The 18492-nt window shown below is 33.3% G+C and overlaps 2 protein-coding genes across 4 annotated transcripts; both read right to left on the reverse strand.

Moving 5' to 3' along the window:
- Window positions 1-45: 45 nt before the first annotated feature.
- LOC114183131 (uncharacterized) lies at window positions 46-1290 on the reverse strand. The gene has a single exon (XM_028070027.2). The coding sequence runs from the start codon at window positions 968-970 to the stop codon at window positions 230-232; it is 741 nt and encodes a 246-aa protein (XP_027925828.2). The 5' UTR covers window positions 971-1290; the 3' UTR covers window positions 46-229.
- A 147-nt stretch (window positions 1291-1437) lies between these two features.
- On the reverse strand, window positions 1438-12372 carry LOC114183130 (ethylene-overproduction protein 1-like). Of its 3 annotated transcripts, none has more exons than XR_003604298.2 (5): window positions 9989-12371; window positions 8140-8431; window positions 7734-8043; window positions 1937-2369; window positions 1438-1846 (listed from the first exon to the last, which is right to left on the reverse strand). XR_003604298.2 is itself a non-coding variant. In XM_085673176.1 (5 exons), the coding sequence occupies exons 1-5, from the start codon at window positions 12037-12039 to the stop codon at window positions 1756-1758; spliced, it is 2970 nt and encodes a 989-aa protein (XP_085529302.1). In that variant the 5' UTR covers window positions 12040-12372; the 3' UTR covers window positions 1438-1755. The 3 variants fall into 3 exon arrangements, 2 of the variants coding, with proteins under 2 accessions (XP_085529302.1, XP_027925827.2); XM_085673176.1 differs by having other exon boundaries at window positions 2144-2369; window positions 9989-12372; XM_028070026.2 differs by having other exon boundaries at window positions 1438-2369.
- Window positions 12373-18492: the final 6120 nt, after the last annotated feature.

An 18492-nucleotide genomic window follows, 5' to 3' on the forward strand; every position in this document is an offset into this window, starting at 1 on the left:
TCTTTGTCAACACGAACATTATTATTTTGTGTCTAATTCTACATGTTCTCTGCAATTCTGAATCACTACATGAAATGAATTTAACTACCCAAATGGGATCGAGTTTTTGTTGTACTCCAATTAAACAAGATGATCATATTGTTTGTGCAGGAAAGTAGAAGATAAGAAAAAGAAAAATGAAGAAAAGAAATTGGTAACCAAATATTAATCCAGTAGATCACTGCATTCCTCAGGTATGTTCTTTCACATTTTTGCAGGGCCTGTGAATTGATAAACGATGTTTCTTGTGTTCTGAACTGTGTCGACTCTTCAGCACATTTGTAGATGATGGGAGGACAGGACTCTTTATACCACAAAGCTTATTATTCTTCACAAGCCAAGAGAAGATAAATTCCAAGCCACAACCTTTTGGAGAAGAAGCATATGAGTGCTTAGTGGAACCTTTGAGAAAACCTTCAGAGGATGCAGCCAATGCATTGGCATCAGGAAGAAAACGGTTGATCATGTAGGTTGGAGATTCACAGCCATCAGACTCTGAAACCTTTAATCTAAACCCATTATTGCTTTCACTGAGAGCTGTGTCTGATTGTTGCATAATGTCTAGTGCTTCGGAGAGAGACAAAACATCCATTGCATCAGAGAAAGAATCATTCTTCTTGTCGTCATCTTCTTCATTGTCGCCATCGCAACCATCATCTTCATCAAATGCAAGAACATTGGTGTACACTTCAGCTTTGGCTGCTTCTTCTAGTGGATGCCAAAGGCAAGGAGGTGGTCTTAGCCGCGGGGTGTCTATGTCTCCATAGATGCTATCACTCCCCTCCATGGCTTTTGGTTTCCCTGGGGCTTGTTCCCATGAAAATGGAACACTTGAGGAGCATGATGTATCTGCAACACCTGAAAAACCAAAACGCTTTGTTGACAAAAGAGGTGCATTGAAGTTTAACTTTCGAGGTCGTTTGGAATCCATGGCTTCCAGATTTTTCTGTGACCGGAAGGACTATCAGAAACATCTAATTAATTGGAAAAGGTTCGTTAAATCATTAAAATCTTGATTAGAGAGAATATTGGATCGAGTTAGTTGAGTGGAATAATCAGTTGAAAATATAGATATCTCGTGAAAATCATTAAACCGAGTCCTGCTTTAAAATGGTCACGGGTGAGTTGATAATCCCCTTCCATGTGGGAGGAAAACGGGAAGCCAGATATTTGAAGTTAAATAATTCGAAAAGGTGTGGGTGCTAATATATGCAACGCTAAAGGACGAAGAAGAAGAACAAAAACCTGTCGTGTACACAGAAGCAGCTGAACTGAGATGAACATGTTTAAACTTTTCAATAAACGAACGTATCACAAAGTAGACATGTTTAGGTAAATTTAAATAATCAACAGAAAAATCATTTAGAGTATGTAGGGTTAGGGGTAAAAAGAAAAATATTGACGAATTGAATAGATGAAAACTTTCATAGCTGGTATGGATATAGTTCTCCAAAGAGAACTGTGTTACAATACACAGTTAAATGGAGTTGCAAGGCAATTGTGTTTATACAACAGAGAGGACTGAAAAACAACACAATGTGAATTGGCGATTGCTAGGCCAAAAAATTTGTGGTAAATATCTAAGTCTTCGATTGGAATACCGTTCAGAAATTTTGCAAAAAGAATAACATGTGTATCTCTTGCTTCAAAGTAATTTTGGAAGCTCCACGCCGGTAATCCAAACATGTTGACATCTGTTGCACAACAAACTGACCTTCATGTACAAGTTTGTCTAAAACTGTGGTAACTTATAACCATCCCTGCCGGTGTTGTATATTGGAAACAGCAGTGACATCTGCATCCATAGCTGGCAAAACCATAATTCAGTACATATATTTACAAGCTATCTTCCTCACTCCCCCTTCAGTTTCAATCCAAAATGATCTTTCTAACTTACCCTTTCACTTTTGTAATTCAACATCCACAAGGTTAGCCTAAAAGATAAGTAGATCAGACTGTTTCAGGAGACAAAATCCAACAGATAAATATAACTGATGATAACTGGGTCGTGAGGTGTAAAAAAGTATAGGTTGACAAGAATAGGCTTGTCACCACCACCATAAGGAACACTCCGAAAACACCAGATCATTGGTTTTTGACTCACTTTTGTTCATTAATTCGCTCCCGTGCTTTATTACAAAGCTCTAACGTCTCAGCATGGCTAGGATCAAGACAAAGGGCCGCTTCACAATCTCGGACGGTAGAAATATAATCACCCATTGAATCATGAAATGCTGCTCGAAGATGTAACAGTTGCAAATCTGGCTTAAAACCAATGGCCCTTGAAAGCTCCGCTATTGCTTCATCTTCCTTGTGATCATCCATTAAAACTGAGAGAAAGAGACCGCATGTCAAACTTGACAAGTTATGTGCATACTGAGGAGTGTAAGACAATTCATAAACAGGTTTCAAGGATTCAAGACAGAAACATGATGGCATTATTCTGTCTCATCGTTAATAGCAAACAAAATAATATACATGAATTAAGGCCAAAATAAAAAACAACAAAAAATGATTTAGGCTATCAATGATTTAGGCTATCAGACAAGAATAAGCTCAATTTCAATGGTTGCTGGTGTCAAGATAAAATAGCCAAAAATGAGCAAGACACCCTCCAGAAAAGTGAAATTTGATAGGCATGTTATCAACAGTCATACAAATATATAAACTACTATAGTATAGTACTCCTCCAAGACTTAAGGCAATGCCTAAAGCTCATTTTATACTCAAGAGTCCAAGAAACATGTATTATTTCACATAACCTTTCACCATGATGCGAGAGGTTTTAATGAACTACAATTAATGCAAGTTTAAGTTAAGATAAGGAGCATGGATGCAAGCTAGCATGGATGCAGCATTTAATTTAGATTGGAGGAAACTTAACCACAAATGATGCTAACTTTAAAAAGTGAAGTTAGGGTACATAAACAAATAAATGAAGACAGCTGATGGGTAGAAAATCATTTTGTTCAAGTAGTTATTAATTGAAAAAATAGCTACATGGAAGCTGTACAAGACAATAATAATCATAATTTTAAGACTCCCTCTCAAGCTGGAGCATATAAATTGTATGCACCAAGCTTAGAATATATAAACTGAATTCTAAGCCCTCTCAAGAACTTAATGAGAATGTATGCAAGCTGGTCATTAGAGCTGATAAATCCACTAAAGAGTTCCTTGGACAACAGCTTCTCCCTAATAAAATAACAACTGATCTCTATGTGTTTGGTCCTTTCATGATACACAGAATTGAAAGTAATAAGAAGGGTTGTTTGATTATCACAATTCAACTTCATTTGTTCAACTTCACAAAATTTCACTCTTGAGGAAGTTGTCTAATCCATGCAAGCTCACAAGTCGACGACGTCATGGATCTATATTCAGCTTTTGCACTAGATAGGACTTAACATTTTATTTCTTACTCTTCTAAGAGACAATATTCCCTTCAATGAATACACAATATCCTGTGATGCATCTTTTGTATGGGACAATCAACCCAATTTGCATCACAATACCCTATAATTTGAGTATTTCCTTTGTCATCATACAACAATCCTTGTCCATGAGCCTTTTTTATATACCTATCAATACAAACTTCAGCATTTCAGTGATTAATATGAGGATTCTGCTTGAATTGACTAACCATTCCGACTACATAAGATGTGATACGGCTAGGTCACCAAATATCTAAATCACTAGTAGAGAAACGAAGTTACATTTGTTTTCAGTTTGTTTTGGAAATGATGACTTAATATGTTTTTCTATTTGACATGATTCACATTTTGACACTTGAGTTGCTTAAGAATTGGAGCTATTATCTTCAACTTGACTTGGGTGACCCAGACAATCATGCAAAAGCTTTAGAGTTGAGGTAGCAAAACAGGGCACGGTTGGGCTTGTTTTCAGGTAATAAAGTCTCATGATTCATGTCCTTCATCAATCAAACGATCTATACCATGTTCCCGCCGAATGATAAAGGAATTAGTATCAAAGATTACAAAAACAACTTAAAGAGTGAGTTAATGGCTAAAGGAGACCAAATTATGAGGACAATGCGTAATGTACAAGACAAAATAAAGATTTAAAGGAGATAAAGGAACTTCACCAATTCCTTGAGATGTCAATTTGGATCTATTGGAAGTCCCACATCGACTAAAGATGAGGCCAATTCATAATATATAAGTAAGGTGCAGACCTCACCTTACAAGCCGGTTTTGTGGGGTTGAGTTAGACTTAAAGCCCACTTCTAATATGGTATCAAAGCCAAGTTAGAGCCTATCCTAGCGAACTTTCTTGGACATTCTATTACACCTGATATCGGGCCGGACCACCCACTAATTTCTTGTCCCACGCACGAGATGAATATACCTCGGCGTGAGGGGGTGTGTTGGAAGTCCCACATCAACTAGAGATAAGGCCAATTCACAATATATAAGTGAGGTGCAGACCTCACCTTACAAGCCAATTTTGTGGGGTTGAGTTAGACTTAAAGCCCACTTCTAATAGGATCCATGGGCCACATTAACAAGTTGGCGAACTTTTTGAGAAGAGATAAATGAGAATGAAGAAATATTTCCAGACATATGATCAATGACACCTAATTTAAGTATTCATAGACCTTGACCTTCCACAAGTTGAGAAATACAAGTAGTTGAAACACTTGGCATTGAAGAAGATTGACCTTGATGGTTGAATATTTCAAATTTAAGCCTCAAATATTCTTGCTACTCTTCATTAGAGACTTGAACTCTCCTCTTCATATTTAGGCGCATAGGTTGCCTTGTTAGGAAAACCATGCAAGGAGTAGCAACTCTATTGGTTGACCTATTCTTTTGCCCTATGTGCATTAAGGACGTCCACTCCATCCACCATGTCCTTCGTGGTTTCTATGACCTCCATTTACTCGTGGTACTAGCATTATTGATGTTTCAATAACTTCAATTGAACTTTTATCTTTTAACAAGGTAGGCATCTGAAAAATTCTAGTGACTAAGCTGTTCATAGAAGGAACTTGATCACCAACTAAAATTTTGTCTTGTACATGATCAAAATCCCAGTGTAGACTTCTCAGAATTAGGACCATGTGCAATTTATGAAGTTTTTTGTTGATATCCTCCAATGAATCATCCACAAGAAATCTCTTTAATTCTTCTAACCCAAGCTTTTTCTATGTGTGAAATCATATTATGATTAATTTGTGTGAGAGGCTCTTTGAGTCACATCAAAGAGAAGTTGAATGTCATTCATTAGCAAAAAAAAAAGGGCATGTCTTAAAGAATCTAATTATTTCTCAAAAATCATGTTCAATTGACTGCCATAACACAACAATAAATGAAAGTGAAGTTTCTGCCTCTAAAATTTATCTAAATTGAGAACAGCATTGACTTTCAAATGATCATGGTATACTTGACCAAGGAACCATAACTCTACTGATGTGGACCAAGATAAGTAGTTCTTCCACTTGATTTTTTCGTGGTAATATGAGAAGTAGCAAAACAAAGGGCAGAAATAGTAGAAGCCTTTCCAGAGACAAAAGGCCACAAATAGATTTGAGAAGAGAGGGGAAAAAACCCTAAGCCGTGAGGAGAGAGAGCCCTAATATGCTATTTACATGCGTCAAACAGAAAGGCAAAGACAAAAGTGTGCCAAAAAGATACTGACAAGAAGAGCAATAACTATCTCGTGTGATTCTGACACAGGGAAGGCGGCAAGTGGGACACATGAGCCTAGTAAAGGGCTGATGAAGATCAGCGCATAATGGGGCATTGTGAAGATTTTGGCCACACAAATAGCGGGGTTCGGTCACGCTTCTTGAGGCACACACACCTAATCACAACTTCACAAGTGGAGAGCAGGCTGTGACAACAGAGGTGGTCCAGCGACAGAGCTCTTGACACCAACTTGAATTTGGATGCGATGAAAAATCAGTGATTCACTTACTCACGTGATCTATACTTTCTATTTATGAAGCAGAGAAGAATGCATTACATGAAAAAGTTACTATACCACTCAACCCTTTAGGGTAGGTACATACACCCAAAAAGCAGCTTTATGAAAGTTGTACCTGTTGGAATAATTATTAAGTCTACTTATGTTAGTATAGTGAGTGAGACTAAAGTAGGGAGTAGTGTGTTGGGTTATCTCTACTGTACCTAGCAGTCTAGGACAGTCCCTTGACCTTCCATCTTCCTGTTGTATTAACTCTTTATCAATATAAATAGAAGAACATGAAAAGGGTTCTTTAAGCCCTCTAGAAATATATTTCTCTGTTTTTAATCTCAAGTGCACAATACAATAATCATCATAATTTTAACATTATTAAAATGAGTCCCCCAAAAAATAGGGAAATTATTAATATTTTAAAGATGGCAGAAAAATCTATCCAAGTTACAATGATGAGCATCAATAATAGCCTGCTACAAGATAAAGAAGAGCAAAATAAAGTTTATGGGCTAGATATCATACCATTGATGACGAGAGAAGATTATGAAAATGGATTAAGGGCTTGTTTGGAAGAGTTTATTTATTGCTTTTTCGGATTTAGTCTTATGACATCGGTAGTTGAGTAAGAAAAGCTTAGGAAAATAGCTTATGATATATACATAAGCTGTTTTCAGCTTAATTCAAAAAGCTCCCCAGAAAGCTGTTTCTTCCATAAGTTAAAATAAACTTATATGTGGACAAACTTCTCTGTAAGGACTTTCAAAAGAAAAAATACAATGAATGAATGATATAAGTTTCTCCTAAAGTTGAAATAGCTTATGTATAAGCTAATTTCTAGAAGTTCTCTTGGTTTTTCTAAATTTTTATCTTTTAACTTGTGCACAAGGTAATTTTAAGTTATTGAGAAACTTGTTTTATTTTTATTTCCTAAAGCGTTTATGAAGTTTGCCCAAATATGTCTATAATTAATATAATTGATATTCATAGACTTCTCTCACCTAACTTCTCTAAATGCTTAAGACGACGTAGCCACATGAGGGTCAAAGTTTGTGTTGAAAGTTCCAAGTTTTTTGACAGGAAAAGCACCCCTGAAAGGGATGTCCTAATCATTTAACAAATCCAAACCATAATGTTTCCTTAAAATGAGATTCCCACAATCATATTACATCCTTAATTGATCTTGTGGTTCTAGAAGCCAGTGTAAAGGAAAAATGTTGTTCAGTATATAATGAAAGATTGCAGAATCTCTAAAATCCACTCGATGCCATATCCTCTACAGCTATAACTGGCAGGGATTTGCATCAGCCATCATCAGCCATGAAAATGCTTGAAATATACAATGAGCTTACAGTCAAAACAAAGGTCCCACGATGTCTGTGTTGGTAGTTATATGTTTTGCAAGGGAACAAATGAACCCCAGAAATGGATGTCCAAATCAGAAAACATAACCAACACAATATTTCATCAAAACCAGATCTCCCAAAGTCCAAAACATATTATTTCTTCAATTGATCACGAGGCACTAAAACTCACACAATGAAAGATTACAGCATCTCTAACATCCACTCAATGCCAAAACCATTATAGCTATAACAGGCAAGGATCCAAATCAGCCAAAACAAAATGTTTGACATACAAATATGGCTAACAATCACAACAAAGGCCCCTTCTATAGTCCTATTTCACTCCACACCTACAAAAGAAATAAAGACAAGAATAGAGAAAAATATAATTAGTTGTATGAAGATTACCTGCTGCCCTATATCTGTAAGGGTAAGTCCTTAGGGGATCCAACTGTGTTGCCAAACTAAGATCACTCTTTGCCATGTCACGATCACAATATTCTGAACGTTTCTCATACGCAGATGCATTATTCCTGGCCTTTGCTATCAGTTTTGTCATCTCATCATATGCAGCTTTGTGCTGTTCTTTAAGATGATATACACGTGCTAACCCTTGATGTGCTCGTGTATGCTTGATGTTAAGTGCATGCTTGTAGCAGTCAGCAGCAAGGTCCAACTTGCCACAATCTACATATACGCTACCTAAATTATTCAGCGCCTACAATGTACAAGAATGGCGTTTGTAAATTTATTGTTTCAGCACTTAAATCCAGTTAACATGTTTAATTTAATCTGAAATAAGTATAGTACTCACTTGTCCTTTGCGAAGACCGTCTGAGGGGCATCTAAGAGCTTCCTCCAAGAGATTGATCACATACTTCGAAGACTCTGAATCAAGACTCGAGTCAGCTAGGGCATAAGCTTTGAGAAAGAAAGCTTCAAATGACCTTTGAATAGAAATGGACTCCTCAGCTTTTGCCAACGCTTCTTCACGATAACCAGTGTCATACAATATCCATCCTTCATAGACAAGTCTTTCATGAGCTGAACATGAATGATTTCTTGCTAGACGCAAACTGCGCATGGCTGCCTTCTGAGAATTTAACCTACAAGGTTAGAAGCATCAATACCTACAGTGAACAGGGTCATGCTGAGGCAGTAAAAATAATAAAGGGCTGAAACACTAATCAAATAACTAATGTGATTAACATGCAAAAATTAGAAAGAGGTTATGCATTGCATACTTATTTGCTGTAGATACTGAAAAGTAAAAAACTAGTGAAAAAACTATACACTTGAATCATCTGACCAGCCTTGAAAAAGAGATAAAGAGATATCAGCTTTCATCTATCTTACTGGTAGAAAGTGCAGTAGGATACAATAACACAACAAAAAAGAACATGGCCAGGATCAAAAACCTACAACCGTTTAAAAAACGCAAGCAAACATCTCAATTTTAAAACTCAGCCCTGTATATAATTTCCAACAGCAAATTATTATATTACCTTCTATTACCCATCAATTCTGTAATTTCTACATATACTGCATTGTTCATGCTGTGGATTAAAGGTTCAGGAAGACAGTTACTGCGTAAGAGGGCTCTTAAAGTATGTCCACAAGGGCTTGCTATTGATTTTAAATCTTTTAACTAAGGAAAGATATCTGGCTTGGGAAAATTGAGATGCCCCAATCTAGTATGGAGAAAAGGGAATAGGAAATACCACGACTTTTTACGTGCTCTTGGATTGTGAATTCCCCCCCTTCTTACCTCTCACTTTCCATAAACAGAAAACAAAATTTGTTTCATTTTTTCCTTTTTCCTACTCTATGCAATAAAAATCTTCATTTTAATGCTCATATGAACTGAAAAAAATCTAGAAGCACAAAACCCAACTCAACCCAAACAAAAAGGAATTTGATGAAGATCCTACATCAACTAGAGATATGACTAAATTAAAATATATAAATATGTGTAAACCTAACCTTATAAGTACAGTTATGTAAGGTTGAGGTAAGTTTAAATTCTACTTTTTTAAAATGATACAAGAGTCATTCGGAGTCTATCCTAGTCAAGTTTATTGGATCTATCATGTCATCCGATTTCAAATTTACTCGTAAATCCCACGCTTGAGATGTTCAGTTCTCGACATGAGGGAGTGTATTAGAAATCTCACATCGATTAAAGATATGACCAAATCAAAAGATATAAATGGGTACAAATCTCATCTTTCATGTTGGATTTGTGAAATTTGGTTAGGCTTAAATTTCACCTTCTTAAGAGCACCAACCGGATCATTTAAGGTGCAAATAAAACTGTTCTACAGTACCTGGTTACTTTTCTAGTTTGGTGGATGATGATCAATGACGATGCTATATTTTTCTCCAATTTAAATATTCTACAAGGTCACTAGTTATCATAACAAACTAATCTATTTAGCAACAAATTCCGTGCAGAAATATGTTCATGATTAAATTCAGTTTAAATTGAAAAAGAATTACAGAGACAGATATAGTTATATTTAGACATGAATCACCCTTGCTAATAACAGAGAGAACAACAAAATAACCAACAGAAAATAATTCCATTTAGTGAGAACTTTTTCAGAAAACAACTTACAAGGTTTCAAACATTATACTTGAATTGATGTAAGGCTTATTCGTACCTCAATAGAAGGAGTGATTGACGGAAGCGTAAGATACTTTTCCCAGGGTCATTTTCCAACATTTTGTGTACAACAGCCAAAGAACCAATATCATCGACAGATGACCATCTGTCATACAATTGCATCCAGCAATCAGCCTGGCTCCACTGCTGAGCAACAGGGCGGAGGAGTTCTACCAAGTGACCACCATGCATATTCCCATAGAACACCATATAATTTGGATCCAGCGTCAAAATTGCCCTGACATCTCTGAGGGCTCCTTCATAATCCTTCATAGCAATAAAAAACCAAGCTCTCAACTCAAGGCAGTCCGGAGATACCTTGAAACCAATTATTTTATCAATTTCAGAAATGGCAGCTCCAATCTTATTCTCCTCCAGCAAACAAACAGCCTTGTATTTGTATGGAAAAGAAAGAGTTGGATCCAATTCAGTTGCAGAGAGCAAGTCCAACATTTTCTCTTTCCCAGTGCAATATAAAGACCTCTCCTGATACATCCAACCAGCTGGTTTGTAATTTTCTGTAAGGGAGTTTATCATCTCATATGCCGAAGACACGTGACCAAGCTTATACTTGGCCCTTGCAACGCCCACTAAAGAATAAACATGTCCTGCCTCCACAGCAGCCTCAAACCAACGTTGTGCATCTTTGTATTCCTTTCTCTCAAGCATAACAACTCCCAATTGGTGATAAGCAAGTTGTTTCTGCCAACCCTCCACCGCACACTCTCCCAATCTTTCCAAGAGCATCACTGTCATGTTAGACCTCAATTCTTCCTCCATCGCAACCTGACTCAAAAAATAATACAGCACAAACGACACGTGCCCCACAAGGGCCAATCTATCCCTACCCTCAGGACTACAAAACAACTTCATAACACTCCATCGCTGCAACGAACCAGGAAGCTCCCTCAGAAACACCTGCAAGCAAGCCGCCACAAGCAGATATGCAGTCTCCTCCAGTCCATACTCAATCAGCAACACCGCATCATCCATATCCAAAACCAGAGAAGCCAAATGCGTGTCACAAGCATGCTTCATCTCCTCACAACAAAACTTGTTCGCAAAAGAAAGCATCTCCAGAATAACATTAGGAGGAAACTCACTCAGCCTCTTGGTTCTACTAAAAACCTCAACAGCCATCATTGCCTCAACAGAAACACAATTCATAGAGAAATTTATCTTCTCCCTTCTACACTCAAGAAATCCACCACACAACATTGTCTCAAACGGCCTTGAAAGTGCAGCCATAGAGTACCTTCTACAACTAATTTCACTATCACCAATGCAGAAAAACACATCATCATCATCTTCACCATCACGATCACCACTACCATCAACATATTCACTCGAAGTGGAACACTCTCGTTCGCATTCCTGACTACGAACAACACAATCACTAACTATCTCTCTACGAAAACACGTACAACGATCAAACACCGATTCATGATCATACCCGGGGACCAAACTAGCCTTGGGACACTCAAGGTTTCTTCCACAGCAATCCATCGAATTCGATCCCACAAGCTCATCCTCTCTCCGCTCATACCTCAGCCACGAAGCCAGTACAACCTTCGCGTGCACCTCCGCCGCGTGCCTCCGAGCCTCACGCAGCCCCCGGCGGAACAGCTTCGGATCCGGCAGGCCACGCAACACCGCGCATTGCTCCAAATACACCTCGGATTTCTCGAGCGCTTCGCAACTCTCAGCCCTCCGATGCACGCGGGCGAGGGTTTCCACAAAGTCCAAGGGCTTCAAGGAAGGCTCAATCGAAGGTTCCAGAAGCTCTGAAGCCGGAAGCCCGCACGGGAGAAGAGTCTCCGAAACAGCGTCGTGTCTGGAAGCTGTAATCGAAACCGTTTTGGTTCGACCGGTCGGGGTTTTGGAATGGTCGAGCGAAGTGTGCAGCAGTTTATCAGCTGCACTGACTGAGCTCCGATCGGCAGCGGCAGCAGTGGCGGTGGCGGAGGGTTTGAGCGCGTGGACCTGCGTGCCCTTACAAGCGTCCATGATTTTCATGCTACGAATGGAGTTGAAGATGTTGTGCTGCATCTTCCGTTTTTCAACGGTGGAGCTTTCGGAGTCGAGAACAATTGAAGCTGTCAAGAGAACAAAATCGGGTTCGCGAATATTTATTTATTTAAATTTAAAATAAAAATAAAAATAATATATGGAGGGTTCTCTCTATTTTTTCGGGCACAGAGATTCCAGGGTTTGTTCCTCTGTGCTTTATTTTTCTCTTCATTTTTTTTTTTTTTGGGAAAATAAGAGGTGGTAAGGGTGGTGGTGGGTAACAGGGCGTTGATGCTGACGTGGAGGTGGCCGTTGAAACGGCCACTTCCGTTCTCTGCTTTGTGTCAATCTCGTGTTCTTCTCCGAATGAGAATTTCTCCCACTTTTTATGAGGATATAGCTCCCAATGGCACGTTGGATGTGATGTAATGTAAATACTTTTCGTATACGGTATCACATACTTTAGTTTTCGTATATGGTATAGGGTAAAACATCATTCCTTTGAAAAATTTACATAAAACCAAAATATATTATAAAATATCAGGCAAATATTTAGATTTACTCATGTATTTATTTACTCCATTATTTTTTTTATCTTTAATTAATATATAACTATAATAAAATGCATAGACAAAAGCACATAATCACGTAGTTTCCATTTTAGCACTTTTTAAAATTTCATATTAAAATTATTGAAATGTTTTTTTAATGAGCTAAAATTTTCCCACTTTTATTACAGTGACGTCAAATTTGTTTTGAAACGTTTCAGTTTTGAAAACCTGTAATTGCTTTAGTAGCAGTAGTACCGGTATAACAGTTTCGTTACAAAAAAACGTGTACAATAAAAATATATGGTATTTTATTCTGAATTATTGTTGTAGTTTGAATATCGCACCGAATAGGTATCTATTTTTGTACAAGCAAATTCACGTTATGTTTTAGTTATATTTTAAGATAATTAAAGTAATAATATGTTAGTACGTTATTTCTAAAAAGTAAGGGAGTGTATATTAGTAATTTTTATTCAAATTAAAGGTTGTATGTAATAAATAAATATATTTAAACATATACATTATTTTTTACACTTACAATGAATAATTTAATTATGACCTAAATTTAGTTTTTAATTATGGATAATTTTTAAAATTGTAAAACTTTTTTTAAATATATATATTTATACATTTAATCAATATTTTTTCAACGATCTCTCTCTTTGTCGTTGTTTATGTTTTTGTGTAATTGTTATTAATTAAATGCATGAAATAAATAAATAAATATAAGGAAATAGTGTTTACATCGTTTTAATTTGTTTTGAATAGATTTTTAAAATATTTTTATAAAATTTAATATATTAACCTAATTATAAAATGAATGCTGAATTTAAAGTTTCGACAAATGTAAAATTTGAGGTTAAAATATTGAGTTTTACATGTTAATGCAGATGAAAGTATTAAATGATGAAAAATAAATAAGATTGATGTCACTTGTTTAATGGTGAAGATTTGACCACGAGCTAGATGAATGTGAATCGGCGTGTTACCAATTATAATTGAAATTGAAGAACAATTCTTAAACCCGATTAGAACAAAAAGTAATTAACTTTAATTATGAAGATCAATTACATTAGTCAATTTTAATTAAATGTTCATTAAAATTTGATATCGTAAAAAAATAGTAATTGAATGAAAAAGTGTTTGAAAGAATGTTAAAATAGTAGAAAATGTTTGATTTGATGTGGGGCTATAAGAAGAAGAAGAAGTTTGATTTTATGTTAATGAAGAAAATGAAGTGTTGAGTGAAGGGGTATTTGTGTGTCCTTTCCCCGTACTATCTTCTTCGGAATAGAAAAGTAAAGAAATAAAAGTTTGGTATGTCGTCCTCTTCTTGCTGTCTGTTGTTTGTGTAAACAAATAATTCTTAGGAGGGGCCAATTAATGGACCTATAATAAATCCTTCGCCATGCCATCCCCTCCACGTGTTACACTATACTATAATAATTATATATCCATCAAGAGTTAAATAAAACCATCAAAACAAAAAAAATTTTTTTTATTTATGTTTTGTGATAAATGAGTCAGTTTTAAACCGATTTTGAAATAATGTCATGATATGTCATATGTGAATTTTAAGAAATATCAACAAATTATTGGATTTTAGACATGTTACCTCTTGGCAATGAGAGTTATACTTAAGTACATATTCTCATGTTTATATAGAAAGGTTAGTACTTTTTCTTTGTTTGGAGTAATATGGATGTTAGAATAGGATTGTGCACACCATTTTTAAATTGTGGGGAAATTGTAATATTAATATGGAGTTTAAGAAGGAATGATAATTGTTTTGAGGGTGTAATGGGTGTTATATATAATTAAAATATGGTATAAGAGGGTAGGTATAGGAAAGTTTGTCAAACATAGAATTTTATGATTTTGAAAATATATGGTTTGAGCAATAGGATATCACCTTAGTGTTGAGTAACCATTATATGCACTACTCAGTATTAGCCAAATATAGATGTTTAAATAACATAATATATCACTAAAGTTATGGTTCTAGATTTTGATATAAGAGGAATTTAGACAAATTGTTCTCGTGTCAATCATGAAGTCACAAGTGATTGTTTAATACTAAAGTCTAAGGATATAGTGTTTATGGATATGTTCACTCAAACTTTAAATAAATAACGTTTTTGGTATTTTTGGAATTTGTTAGTTTATACAATTCTTCTCACTCAAGTATTGATGTCACGCTTGAGTGATGATCATTTAATTAATGAGTGATTGTTTGAGATATAGAGAATTAAAATTGAATTTCTCTCATAAGAAACTAATGTTGTTGAAGTAATGTGAGATCATTCAAGTGAAGAATTTTTTTAGGATCTCCCTTAAGTGATGTACATTTGACGGTGTTGTAGCATATTGGTGAAATGTGCATGTGTTATATATAATAATAATAATAATAATAATAATAATAATAATGATGATGATGATGATGATGATGAGATGCATTTACATATAAGATATACTTATTTATGTATATTATATGTGAATAGTTATATAATATTGTGGCCTAATGTGATATGTTGATACATATTATCTTGTGATATTTTTATGGATATGTAATAAGAAATACCTAAAATGATATTGTATAATGTTAAACACGAAATTTATTATAGAAAGAATATGTCCTAATTTTACTAGTGATCTACATCATATAAATTAAGACATCAAGCAGTTAAAAATAGAAAGAGATTTGTGCATTAAACTCTTGTAAAGTAAATGTAAAAAATTGTCCTGAAATAGTATTTTGATGAGTCATTAGATTGTTAATATCTAGTGGGACATAATAATTTATTTTATAAAGTATCTAATGTGATAAATTACTTTGAATAATAAAATTGAGGATTCAATGTAAATTCATGTGTAATTTATTAAGGTGTTATAGTGTTACCTAGGTTAATATGTGATATGTGATTGATATATGTCATGTAATATAACATACTATATTGATATTTTAAATTATTTGTTCAGTATTGTGTTTGATGTAAACTCTTATAATTATACTAGACACTAGACACAAGAATAGATAATATCACATATAGTAACAAAGAAACTAACTAAACTTAAAAGAAAATATTTTTTCCAACATTCTTTTATATATATATATATATATATATATATATATATATATATATATATATATTATTAGGACCTTACATAGTTTTATTTTAGATATGCAGAAGTTTCCTTAAGAACATATTGCTTAAATACTTTAAAAAAAAAACAGTTTTTTGTGCATTCATACATAATTTAAAAAATAAAAAATTAAATAGAGAAATGCATTGTACTTTTTCTTTTAAAAGTTCTTATATAAAATTTGTTCAAACATATTTCTAAACTTTATAAATTTAAGTTAATTTTATATTTAAATTTTAAAGTAATAATAACCGCTATTGCCTTGTCAAAGCATCAATTATTTATGTTGACTACATGTATGAATTTAATCATATAAAATTTATATTCAACATAAGTTTTTCTTAATATATTAAGAATTAATCACACGAATTATTCCTATAAACTTTATATTTGAAATGTGCTTTTCTTCTAATTATGAAAGATACATGTTAAAAATTTCACATAGATAGTGATATAATTCAATGGATGGACTTGGCATGAGTAAAAATGCGTGTGATGAAAGTATATAGCAAATTATTTGGGTGCTCTATTAATGAGAGTTAAGTTCACCATTTTTATTTTTGTGTTCATAACTTTTCCTTTCTAACATCAATTAATAATATTCACCAACTCATCCATATTAAAGATAACACATTTTAAATGAAGTAGTGATACATCTTTATTCAATACCTTAATTTTCAGATGAAAAATCAGTAGAATAAAGTGATAGGTTTTATTTCTTGAAAAAAGTTTCAAAATGAACATCATCATTGTCATCATACTTGCCTTCTTGATAACTATTTTAAAAAAAAAAATATATTACTAACTAGGTTAAAGAATTCAATATATTCTTTTAATTAAAATTTACTATAGAAATGCATGAGAAGTTATAACAAGAATGAATTAATGATACTTTTAATTATAAAGTATTTTAAATTTCATAATGTCTAGAGGACACTTGTTAGCTGTCTTAAAAAAAGTACAAAGCAAATAAATAAATTAATTCATCACATTCTAATTTTTGTAAAAAAATAATAATCTAATTTATTTTAAATATTTAAGTTAATTTTTACAAAATTGATTTTTTTTATTTCTTCCCTTACGATTTTTTTTCCTGAAATTTATCTAAATAAAACTTAACACTTACTTTTATTATTTAGATTATGATTTCTTTTAATAATCTTGACGATCGTTTTTCATGAACATTCACCGTAATGATAATAACCTGAAAAAATTCAAGTCCGTCACAACTTGATATATAATAGAAAAAAAATGAATGATAACTAATAAATTAATTTCATACAAAATATATAAAAAATAATTAATTTTAATTGAAACACTGTAATAATATAAATAACTAATATAATTATTATGATAAGGTTTATAATTTTTAATAATTATTTTAAAACCAGACTTAAAATATTTTATATTTCATTAACCGTTATTTTTTCTATACAAACAAAACTTAATTCTTTTGTTGAGAAAAATTGATAAAAAATTATAAAAAATACATTAAAAATAATACTCTTCTATCACAAAATAAATTTTAAGTTATTAAAAACTCGTTTTGACTTACTATTGAACTAAAATTTATTTATGATATTTTCAATTTTTACTTTTGTTTCTATTTCATAAGTGTTTATATATATAAACTAATTCAAACATAATCTTATTAATTTTCTCTAAAAAAAAATATCTCGTCTTTGATAGTTATACCAAAACAACCATTTACACAACAAATATCTTTAGACTTATTTTCAGAAAGCGAAAATGACTCAAGATATTTATGACTTAATAGCACTAAATAAAAGGGCTAATAAGAAATTACTAGTTAAGTAATTATATTTTTGTTGAATATAAATAACAAGTCTCTATCCCACTACACTTGAATAAGACTTAAGAATGAAACAAAAACATAATATATTGACAAGTTATTAACAAGGAAACAGTTTTCATTATCTGCACTCAACATGTTTCACAAATTTGTTTGTGACTTTATGTAGCTATTATTTTGTTTATATATTTTTTTTCTCACAAGTTCATCTAAAAATAAAGTTAATTAATTTACATTCAAATTTCAAAAGGACGCGTGGATGAAGCGCGTGGAAGTAGTTGATGGAGTAAAAGGGTGGTGTTGAACATCCGTGCACGTTTCACACACTTGCAATAACCAAGCGTGTTTGATTTTAATGAATGTAAAATGGATCACATCATCCATTATGTTTGGCCTCCAATCATTCTGTTTCTTACTTCATTTTATTCTTTCTCTTTATGTTCTCTTTACATTCCAACTATTATATTAATGAATAGTAATGTGATCTTGTATTGAGGAATAATCTTAGTAATTTTAAATATTTTCATATAAATTGTACTCTTAGGGGTAATATTTTCATATAAAACATTTCTATTTGACTGAATGTTGATATAAATTACGTTTATTTTCTGTTTTGTAATTTTCTATTATTTGTAATTTCATTTTAGTTGTACTTAATTCGCTCTTTGTAAGTTTTTTGTTATTTTTTATTAATTAATTTTTCTTTTAATTGGTGTTTTGGTCGTTTTGATAATAGATTTATAAGTGACTAAAGTTTTAGAGTTTTTATTTCATTTTGTTTTGTTTAGAGCTCTAGTAAATTTTAGATGAGTGGAGTTGTTTTAAATCATTGGTTGAAATAATTAACATTTTATGATCTTAAAATGGTATTAGTAATATAATATGTTGTCAAGCTAAATGATCAGTTTAAAATGGTAAGTTTAATTGTATATATCAGGTAAGGGAGTCAACAATTTGATTTTAGTTGTTTTTTATGTCTATGTG

The sequence above is a fragment of the Vigna unguiculata genome, chromosome 5 (assembly GCF_037176805.1).
Source record: "Vigna unguiculata cultivar grain cowpea cultivar isolate G323 ecotype 2 chromosome 5, ASM3717680v1, whole genome shotgun sequence".
NCBI classification, from domain to species: domain Eukaryota; kingdom Viridiplantae; phylum Streptophyta; class Magnoliopsida; order Fabales; family Fabaceae; genus Vigna; species Vigna unguiculata.